This window comes from Cyphomyrmex costatus, unplaced genomic scaffold, assembly GCF_001594065.2.
Source record: "Cyphomyrmex costatus isolate MS0001 unplaced genomic scaffold, Ccosl1.0 scaffold1053, whole genome shotgun sequence".
Classification (NCBI taxonomy): domain Eukaryota; kingdom Metazoa; phylum Arthropoda; class Insecta; order Hymenoptera; family Formicidae; genus Cyphomyrmex; species Cyphomyrmex costatus.
Genome location: NW_017275012.1, coordinates 172,597 through 184,661, shown reverse-complemented (window position 1 = coordinate 184,661; position 12,065 = coordinate 172,597). Strand labels below are relative to the sequence as shown.

Below are 12,065 nucleotides of genomic sequence, written 5' to 3'. Positions count from 1 at the left end.
CACCACGGGCGCGTTTACGCGTGCGTACACGGCGTGCCTCTCTTTCTCGCCACTGTGCAGACGTAACGAGGAGAGACGCTCTCCTTCCAATTTCCATGTGCAAAGACTTGAAGAAGGCATCCTCGGAGCCGCGCGTTCCCTCCGTTCATCCGGAATATCAACGGACACGTTCAGCCCTCGACAGTCGCGTCCGTGCAAGTTCACCGTAGGGTGTGTTATCATTGCGAATTGACTTTCTATTCTCGCGACGGAATAACGGTATCGCGGTCGATCGGTGATCTCTCAGCCGCCACAGCTGGTTCGGTCCGTCCGGTCCGTCGGCGCGCGGCGTGGAACTCCCTGCAACGTGGACGTGATTCACGTTGCGAAATCCGCGCCACCCTCGAGCAGCCTCGTGTGCGTGCACCCCCGATCACCTATCGTTCGTACAAAGCCACATAAAGCGCGTCCCGCACGTTGAATGTCAATTTCTCTGTGCCGCACACGTGCGTTCCAGTCACACTCCCTTACCCCTCGGCGTAACATAACCTTAAAATAAAACCGCGTGGCTCAGCGTGGCTTAGCGTGCCAATACGATCGAAGTCGCTAGCATCAGCCGCCGTCTCAGTCAGTATTTTTCAGTATATCCTTTATCCTGCAGGTAACGTGAAGTGATAGACAAAAGTGTCGAGCAACGACTTCAACAATGGAAACGGGAAATTATCATGCGATGGCAAGTGGAAGCTATATGATCGGAAATGAATATGAATTATTTCCCGAGTACGCGTCGTACTTAACTCATGACACTGAGGATGAGGAGGTAAGATTCTTTGTATCAATTGAACAACCCGCTTATGAATGTCCAAAAATAACGTTAAGAAAATGATTTCGTTTAAAATATCACGATAATTTTAATCTTTCTATCAAAATGGAGCTAGTTTCTCGTTCTAAGTACCGTCCGGTGGAGCAATCTTACAAAAAAGCTGCTATAACGTTATTCGTAACAGGAGTCTTTCTTGAAAATAATTACTATATTTTTTAAAATAAATATTACATGCTTTAAAACTATTTTTAGATAATTTTTTAAATTATTTTTTCGAAAAACAGGAAATTCTGTTTGCTTCGATTTTCATTTATTAATATACTTTTATTTAAGTGGACATTCATTTATTTTAGCATGTTTTTGTATACAGTACAATTGTTGCATGTGAGATAAATTAATTATATACGTATAATGATTGGTATTTTCTGATTTGTATATAGAAGTCTTTTTTTAAGTCCCCTTCTCCCCTCAGGAAAACAATAAATCATTCATTCATATATTTTAATAATATACAATACAATCTTGATAAAAAATATTTTTTGTCGATTAATATTTATTTATGCCAACTTAGATTAACTTTAATCTTGGTTTAACCTATTTTTTATATTTTTCTTGGAATTTAGAAATAAAAAATAAGTTAAATCGAAATTAAAGTTTATTTTGCATTGAAGCGAAAGAGTATTATTTTTATTGACGATTGTTTTAGCATTTTTCTTAATAGTTTTTTTTTTTTTATAATTTTATGTGATTTTTATTTTTTGGTATTAATTTTCCTAAATATCGAGATAAGAAATAAACTTAATATAACTTAACAACTTATAATTAAGAAACTTTTGTTCGAAATTCGCGAGATTACAATGCCTACTTTATTTAGCGCAAAAATTACATATTTAATTACTATTCTTTTTTTTAATACGTTCAACTTGTTTTGAAATTTTCTAACTTGAAATGAGAACATAATTCCACTCAAATAATATAATTTTTTCATCATTAAAAAATTGTTGCACTTCTTTTTTCATTAAAAATTCGAATAATTTTAAAAATACTATTTTATATACATATTTTTATATATTTTAAACCTTATTTAAATACAATTTTAATATTTGTCAAAAAAAGTTTACAAATATTAATATGTATATATTTTTTACTTAAAAATACTGTCTTACATATCAACATTTATCAAAATATAAAAATATGCATATTTTATTGATTAAATAATCTTAATTACATGATTTGCACGTAATTTCTTTGATTAGTTGTTTATTTAAAATTATTTATAAAATTATTTATAGTATATTTTTTTCAGTATTTACAGAAGAAAATTTGTTTCTTTAAGTTTATGTGCTAAATAGTCACTGTCGGGATGAATTCAATGAAGCATATACGATAATTTAAGTTTATCTAAATAGTATCTTATCTAAATAGTGTATAATCTAAATAGTGTATAAATATTTTATTTAAATAGATATAATTAAAAGCGTACTTTTAAAGATTTTAGTGGTAATTCTCGATGAAAGTTGTTAAAATATGTAGAACATAAAATTTAAAAAAATTAGGAATGCAACCGATATCTAAATAAATAAGGGATTCTCCTATTTTATCTAAGATTAGATATCACCAAGAATTTTAAAGCCTACTACAAAAACATAAAATGAAAACGAATTTGTACATATAAATAAACTTCCTGTTTTATCTCTACGCATTTATTATTTCTCATTCATTTAAATTCTTTTGTAGAACTTTACTTTGTTAATTCAATTTATACGCTAAGCATTATTAAAAGTTTCAAAGATTATTTTCGTTATGCGAACATTTTTGCTGTTTATTCAACAATAATTTTCTAAAATATTTTCTTAAGAAAGTTATATATATCTGAATGATGTCAAAAAAAATATATATATTAATATTTATAAACCATCCATATTTATAAACTTCTTCTGACAAATATTAAAATATTTAAAATTGTATTTAAATAAGGTTTAAGATGCTAGAGTAACTTTAAATTGAAGATCTAACTTAAATTGAAAAGAATATTATTTCACTTTGATTTTTTGTGTTGCAAAATCGAAAGTAAAGGCGCGCAATCAAATATCTAAGATAAAAATTATTTAAATGCATATAAATGTATTATTCCAACATTTTTTTACTTTGGACGGCATTTCTCATACCTATTATTAGTTGACTTATTTATTCGTATAAACGGTCCTGTATATATACATATATATATAATCTTAAAATTATATTTAAGTAAGTCTTGATAAAAAAAAAGTACGTATATATTTAAATAGACAATAACGTAAAAAAATTTATTTAAAAACTATGAAAAAATAAAACATGAGTAGCGAGATTTAAACTTGTCTAATATTTCTTATATAGATTTCGCTTTTAGAAATACCCATGTTTTGTTGCATTTTATTCACTGACCATGTTTAAGAAAGAAGCGCTTGCGTTCCTTTCTTTTATAGAAACAAGAATGCTTAGCATGTATTGTCATTCTTAACGAAAAGCCGATTATCTTCAAAACTTCGGAAAATCCATCTATATAACGGTCGAACGGACAAAAACCTCAATACAAAGGTCTTTAAGAATTGACATGCTATTATATATCATCTGTCATTTCTGAATTCCAATCACTCAACTCATTTCATTATTCTTGTAATATTTCTTATATAGATTACATTTTTAGAAATACCCATGTTTTGCTGCAAATTATTTTCACTGACCATGTTTAAGAAAGAAGCACTCGCATTCCTCTCTTTTACAGAAACAGAAATGCGTTGTCATTCTTTATGAAAAGCGGATTATATTCAAAATTTTGTAAAATTCATCAATATAACGGTCAAACGGACAAAAACTTTAAAGATCTTTGAGAATTGACATGCTATAATATATCATCTGCGTAACATTTCTGAATTTCAACCACCTAACATTTCGTTATTCTTGCGACATTTAAAACGAGAGTTTCTAGACTAATTATAATTTGAATAAAAATTTATTTATATTTTCCCACTAAAAATGTATTTAATATAATATTACATTAAATACATTTCTAACGGAATATTATAAACACATTTTGAAGTTTATACAATATGGCATGTGTAGCCAAAAGTAACCGATTTGAAAAATGAACTAGTATGAGAAAAAAATATATATTTAATTTATTTGATATTTAATTATTGCAGTAACATCATTTGCGTCAAATAATTTTTGTGTATCTCAGTTAATGTGTGTGAGATTTCTTGCATTAATTAAGTTTTTTTACATAGACTTAACGATATTTAAATTCTCGTATTTAAATGTAAGAGTCATACTTTAAAAAGAGTGTAAATAATTACCATCTTTTAACTGATAATGGGTATAAAGTCATCTTTCCAAGAAAAGACGATAAATATCAAGTTACAGCTCTGCCCGCGCTCCATGAAGTTGAATCTCCTTCTCTCTTAAGTTGCATTCAGATTACGGCATGAAGCTTCAAGCAACGAAAGCAGCAACCAATCTGTGAGGCGATATAGACAGTGGCTTAAAAAGGAATAATTTTCTACACCACTTTGATTGTTGATGCTCAAAATGCTGTAATCTGAATGCACCTTTATTTTATGATACATACAGTTCAGCGTTCCCGAATAAAATTGGTAGCTCTTAAGTCCTAGTTCCTCTAAAGGTGAACATGTAAGTAAAATATGTAAAAGTGTTTTTTAATAGAATATATTATTTTTCATTTTAGTTTTCGCACGTTATGCTTTGCATGAAAAATGTATTATTATTATAAACATAATAAACGATTTTTTATTTATTAAGAAATCTCAATCATATTAACTGAGGTACACAAAAGTTATTTGATGCAAACGATGTTACTGTAATAATTAGATATCAAAAAAATTAAATATATATATATTTTTTTCTCATACTATTTCATTTAAAAAATCGGTAAATTACCTTTGACTACACATGCTATTATATATATATATATATATAATGTAATATTATATTAAATACACTTTGATGGAAAAATATAAATAAAAAATATTTAAAAAACTGGTTATTAATTTTTAAAACAATGTTTCACACCTTTAAAGAATCTGAATATGACTAATTTCATTCATCATGGAATGATTAATTTATCATACTTTTTTAAAAAATAATACTCAAATATTTTCAGTAAAAACCGTGCATTGAAAAATTTTGCATTATTTTTTATTCAAATTTTTCACCAACAAATCTAAAAAACTTTCTTAGATATGATAACGTGCTGAAAAATGTGTCAAATTTTTTCAGAATTTTTAATTCAGGCGGTAAGAAAATAAAAATAAAAAATTGAAATTGACATTTTTCATCATTACTACTACATGGATCTATTATTATAGAATATAGATGGTTGAAATTCGGTGTAAAATAATCTTTTATCAACGATGTGTGTGACATACTCAAAATTAGAATTAATTTGGGGACATTTTTCACTTGCTTATTCGGTTAGGCTCTTTGTTAGGATTTTAATTTATTCATATAGAATCCGAAGAACTTGAATACGTATACAAAGAATATAATATTACGTGAATCGGTAAAAATTAATTAAATAATGAAAATTAATCCTCGATAGATAGGACTTGGAAAAACAAAAGGATTTTTACCTGGAATGATATGAAATTATTCTTAAATGGATTAACCAAATTTTACTGGACACTATGATTTCAAATTTTTGTTTGAACACTTCTCGTTAAATAGTTATTAAAGAAACAATTGGGTGGTATTTAGTTTTCGAAATCTCTTTACAAATGAATGGTTGATTTCATCATATAATTTTATTATTTAATTTTAAAAAATTATAATAAAAATTATATGTAATTTCTTAAAATTATAATTATTTTATCAAAAATGCAAAATAATTGCTTTTTAAAATTATAATTAAACATAAAAACGTATTTACAAAAATGCCAATCGAAATGTAGCCAAGTATATGTATGAGAAAAAAATAAAAAAAGATGATTGTTTCTGAATATTATTAATGTTTATTTGCATTATAAAAAATTTCAGGATATACGGCAAAATACGCTGATGGATATAGTCGATAATATTTCAGCAGAAGATTTAAACGCTGTGTACAATTCCATTTATAGCAACGAAGAAAAGTAAGTATATTATTTTTATTCAAGAATGTTATACATATTATATGATAATTATGACAAATGTACATTATGTAAATATATTTAATTATTTTTTACAGTAGCGGAACGAAAGAGTTTGTTGAAGATTTGTTTGCAAACTCCCTACAGGTTGGAAATTTTTCTTTATAATTAATAAATATTGTACATGAATTCTATTGTTTAAGAATTATACAATATAATAATAAAATGCTTGCATTTTCAATTTGCAGTCATTTTGTGAAGAGGACTATTTAATGACACCTAGCAAGAACATATATATATACAAAGATATGATTGAAATAAATCAAAGGCCTTTGGAATTGAAAGAATTAAAAATAAAGGAAGAAAAACAAGAAACTGGTTTGTAATTAAATAATAATATCAAAGATTATATATTAAATTTTTTTTATCAATTTTGATAAAAAGAATAATGCTTTTTTTTTTATTTAAAAAGAAGCTGCATCTGAAATAATTGGTAATACAGTAATAAAAACGGAAATAGAGGATATTACTGAACAAGAAATAAAAGATGAAGTATTTAAACCTCCAACAAGTAATACTCTGCCTGTATTGTCTTACATAAAAAATAAAAATAAAGCAGATATCAAGACAAAAAATCAAAATGTAAGAGAGAAAAAGAAAATAAAAGAAGATACAATAGTAACCCAAAATACAATAATTAAAAAAATCAAGGTAGAGGAGCAAGAAGATTGTGTGGATGTTGAAACAATACCACGAGATGAAATACCAAGTATATTTAAATAAATTTATGTTTATATCAAACTATTAAGTAAACATTAATATTTTATTAAAGCTTATTTTTTATTAGTACTGGAAGCACACGATGCAAAGAGTTTACTGGAAAAATTCGAGGCTTGTGAAAATCCAAATCCATGCGATAAATTAATTGTTAAAAAAGATCTCACATATGACACAAGACCAAACAAAACATGTCAAGTGACTCAAGAGTGTCGGGTTGATATATCGGAGAAATCCGTTTCTCAAGTTTCCAATCAACAAACCTCAATTTTATCCAAAAAAATAATTAATAAAACAAAGGTAATCTATTATTTTTATAAATTTAATATTTAAGTAAGTTAGTATAATTATGATCTAGCAATAAATATGATTATTTGGTCGTATTTTAGTTATCAGAGCGTAAAAAATCTAGTCCGTTAAATATACGAGGTAGTAAACGTAAGAGTACACGAATGCAAGACGAAGCTTTTTGTAACAAAACTTTAAAGATAGATTCTACAGTAAGTCCTTTTCCTAAGTATTATGGCATGATTTGAGTATGTATGTGCATGCTATTTCTCACATATCGATTATTATTACAAAATGATGTAAAATAATCCACCATTAATTGTAACGCATTTTAGGTACCAAATGATGCTAAGAGTCCAATATTCAAAAGAAGTTTGGTACAGTTGGATCACGATTATTGCAATAATGACAACTTTCATACCACGAATTATAATAGCAATAGTAAGATGAACAAATAATGAAAATAAAAGCTTTTTTAATTAATGACATTAAAATATACCTATCTTTTTTTTTAATAGAAACTACAAAATCTACGTCTGTATTAAGATTGAACCAATTTAAACATTGGGACCAACTCACAAGATGTCACAATAACGGCAGTTCAAATAAACAATGCCACCTGGAATCAACTAATATATGTGACACTAATGAAAAACCAACAGTCTTACAAAATAAAATCAAAGATGATTGGCTCGAAAATTATCATAAAGATTATCAAAAAGAGACTCTTGTCAAACACTCCCACGACTTAAATAATTCACCAACTGTTAAAAATATAAATATTTCAAATGCATCTTCAACCGTTGAACCTTTTCTTCTTTCTATTCGTTCACCTTTAGCTAGAAAAATCATCCTACAATCACAGAAACATGTATCACCTAAAACGAATATTGTGAAAACGAATTCTAAAATACAATATATTTCTGTATTGAAGAATCCACCAAACCCATCACAATCACAGTTCGCGATAAATAATCCTAATAAAAATAGAGTAACCACTATAAATAGTTCAGATAATGAAGTACAAAATATAATTGTACAAAATACTCAAGACACGCTGCCGCATCATGAAGAAGATAAAACATCTCGTGTTAAAATTAGTGTATTAGAATATCGAAAAAGAATATCGAACGATAAAACTCGTAATGACAAACCCATGATAATGAAAGAGTCATCTCGAACTGTACTAGTGGATATTTATCATGCTTCAACCATGAAACCATTACTCAAACCTGATCAAGAGATAAAGGATACGTTTTGGTGTGAAAGAGAAATTATGCCATGTTGGAAAAAGGTATCGGATATACAAGAAGAAAAAAATAAACCAAAACTATCTACTCGCCATATACAAACACAAACAGACGAAACTATTTTTGAATATTTAAAATCAGTAGATGTTGAGGAGGAAGATGAGAAAATTATGGAAGGAAACCAAGAAAGGTAAGATATTAAATATGGTTGTTATTATTATTAGTCTTAAAATTTATTGGATTTCATGATAAACCTTCTTATTTGAACGTTTCATATGTCAAAAACAAATCACTTGTTCTAATAATAATTTTGTAAAAAGATATTTTTTATATTTTTTTTTTGCTTATATTAAAAGTAATGATTTATTATAATGATCTTGCGATAATAATTACACATACATTTAAAAAAAATATTTGTCGAAAAGATTTTGGTCATGTTTAAAATATTTAATCCTTGCCTTCCTTTTTTTTGAAAAAAGTTATCGTGAAATCTTACGAAAACTTTTGCATTCTAATTGTATTATAATAATTTGTATAATATTATAATAGGGAAAGAAGTACAAAAAATGAAAGACAAAAATCTTGCGAAGAAGTCTCTCGCAGTTTGAGTCGATCTAGATCAAAAAGCAGTAGCAGGTATACAGCAAGCAGCAGTAGGTATACAACAAGCAGTAGCAGCAGCAGCAGAAGCAGCAGCAGAAGCAGGAGTAGAAGTAACATTAAAAGGAGTAGAGACAGAAGAAGAAATAGAAGCAAAAGTAAAAATCGGAGCGGAAAGAGAAGTAGAAGTAAGAGCAGGACTAGAAATAGGAACAGAAGCCGAAGTATTAGTATACATAGAAGGAGCACAAGCAGAAGCAACAATAGGAGTAGCAGTAGGAGTAGAAGTAGGAGTAGATCTCGAGTAAATCAACGTAGCAGCCGACGAACAATAAGTCATCGCACGCGACGCAGCTCTGTTACTTCAACTAGCAGTTGGACGTCGTCTCTATCTATTTCATTGAGATCAAAGCATTCGTATACACATTCTAGATCTCGATCCCACATTCGATCTCGATCTAGATCCAGATCTAGATCTTCTGAACGATTTTATTCTAAACGTTCAAGGTATATAACAAATGCATTCCAATCAGAATTATATAATAAATAAAATTAATAATACATTATAGCTTACAAACAAGATTGATTTGAATAAAAGTGTTTAAAATTCTCATAAAAATTATATCGATAGGTCTCCCTCGGCTTCTAATCTTCGAAGAAATAAATGGTCTAATCAACGAAGAACGGACAGTAGAGATCGCGAAAGAAATTATGATAAATATGAGAGACGCGAAAGAAGTTACGGTAAATATGATAGACGCGAAAGAAGTTATGATAAATATGAGAGGAGTTCTTTTGCCAATCGCCATGACAACAGAAGTTATAGGTAAAACATTTTTCGAGATATAAAGATACGATTTCTATTGACATTGAAACAAATATTCATATTTAACAAATTTCCTACAATACACTTGATAGTTATAATTAATTATATATATAATATATTAAATAATTATATATATATATATTTAATTATATTATGATTTATATAAAATGTTTATAAAATTATACATATATTTTCTAAAATTTTCTAAAAAGAAAATGAATTTACATTTGGAAAATAAATTTTTCAATTGGTGTTAGTAAAATTAACACCCTCCCCTTCCACCCCATCATATATAGCCGTATATATTTAATAATATCTCCTATCAATATATTATAGCCTTTTTATAATTTGTTCTTAGTAGATCACCATTAAATTCTTATTCCGAAACCTGTGATAATTGGCACAACAGAAAAAAGCAAAGAGAAATAGAAGAACGTAGAGTAGTATATGTAGGACGCATAGATGAAGGAATTACCAAATCTGATCTACGTAAAAGGTTTGAGGTTTTTGGACCTGTTGAAGATATCAGTGTACATTTTCGTGAACATGGGTATGTATCTTCACTTATATTCTTGTTATTTTTTTAAAATTAATATTTTTCTCATGCTACAATTTCTATCATCTCTACAATCTATGGTATTATTTTAGCGAAAACTACGGTTTTATCACTTTTTTGTACAACAACGATGCCTACGAAGCCGTGGAGCATGGTAATGACAATCCATCTTTACCTGAATACACTCTATCTTTTGGGGGTCGTAGAGCGTTTTGCAAATCCAAATACGCCGATCTTGGTAAGATAATTATATTATTAATATATTATACACATGTATGCATCAAATTTTATTTTCTTTACTTATGGGGATTGTATTTTCTTGATAGACAATGTTGAAGATGATGATCCTATTAGGAGGCCTCATAATGAAGAAATGTCTTATGATTATCTCTTAAAGTCAACAGCATATATGCTTAAAAAAAAAGTTTGACATACGTATTGTCTAATCGTTTTAAATTTAAACAATAGATTTGATTGTTATTCAATTTTTTTTAGAGAAAGAAACACGCTTGTATCAATGCTCGTATACAGTGTGTTTCGGTGTTGCTCCTTTATATAACAAATAGTAATAAAGAATATGTAAATTATAAATATATTAGGAGCACTTGAAATTTTTAATTATCCCATGATTTATTCAAATTTTTTAGTCTTTTTAGATAGTTTGTTTCCTCAGCTTGCCAAATCTTATCCAATTTTCTGAAAAAAGAATGATGATACATTTTAATCATTTTCTTATTGTGTAATATATAAATATGGATAATTGAAAATATTCAAGTTACATTCGCACTTGGCAGGTACCTGATCTTGTTGAGCATAGAGAGTCTATGTAGAAGAAAGTCGCCAATTAATTTCATAATCTTGAACAAAAATTATTTCAGCTAAGTAGAAAGTCTGTTTATTATTGATTCTTGTCAATCACAGAAAGAGTTAGATGATTCTATTGGTGCCGCTCTCCCTTTAGACTCTTTAGTTAAAAATAAACTCGACTCATCATGCTATCCGCCGATTTCTAGGAAAAATGATGCGACGAGAAGCAAAATTTGCCTTAATATAGATGTATTTCAAAATTTTCGGAAATGATATTGAGAAGTCAATGAAGGAGACTGGTTTATATAGATTTATTTTAAACATTTTGTGTACAGATTTCATTTATAACAAATGCGAATACATAAGGAAATTCGCGACTCAATCTTCTGTAGCAAAACAGTTCTTGAAAAATTAAGTCTCGCACACACACACACACACACACACACACACACACACACACACACGCACACGTACGCCCGCACGCGTATAAATAATTTCTTTACTTAATTTTTCGAAAACTTTCCTGCTGTAGTATTATGATTCGCAATATTTTTCCGGGTACCCTGTATATACCCTAAAAATTAGATTTTAGCTAAAACATTTTTAAATATGTAAACTCAATTTTTTTTACAAATTCTTTGAGTTAATTATAATAAAATATTATTTATTGCTTTCTCTTCATGATTTCTTATATATTTATTTTAAATCATGATATTGAATATGTTCCAAATACATATTATTTACCTCTTTATATATCATTTTTGTAATTTGAAAAATTAGTTAAGAATTATCGTCATTATTTTATTAAATATTTGATTATTTGATGTATGTTTTTTACTTAATTTTATTTAATTATAACTCGAATGATAACAAAAAAGAACAATTCTAATAAATTAATTAAATTACATATATTAAGTATATCATATATTTGGTTTGATATAAAAGTCTACTATTACTGTCTATTAGAATCTGAATTTTTTAAATGAAATATCAGCGTCTAGTTACATCTTCATTAATTCAATATTGTATATTATGT

General features: G+C 27.9%; 1 protein-coding gene across 1 annotated transcript; it reads left to right on the top strand.

The window, feature by feature from the left end:
- The first annotated feature begins 173 nt into the window (after window positions 1-173).
- LOC108774296 (uncharacterized) lies at window positions 174-10,652 on the top strand. The gene is made up of 15 exons (XM_018540369.1): window positions 174-210; window positions 641-799; window positions 5,834-5,928; window positions 6,024-6,072; window positions 6,174-6,303; window positions 6,398-6,694; window positions 6,773-7,002; window positions 7,092-7,202; window positions 7,326-7,431; window positions 7,509-8,430; window positions 8,790-9,347; window positions 9,472-9,666; window positions 10,025-10,216; window positions 10,315-10,460; window positions 10,549-10,652. The coding sequence occupies exons 2-15, from the start codon at window positions 686-688 to the stop codon at window positions 10,650-10,652; spliced, it is 3,249 nt and encodes a 1,082-aa protein (XP_018395871.1). The 5' UTR covers window positions 174-210; window positions 641-685.
- The last annotated feature ends 1,413 nt before the right edge of the window (window positions 10,653-12,065 follow it).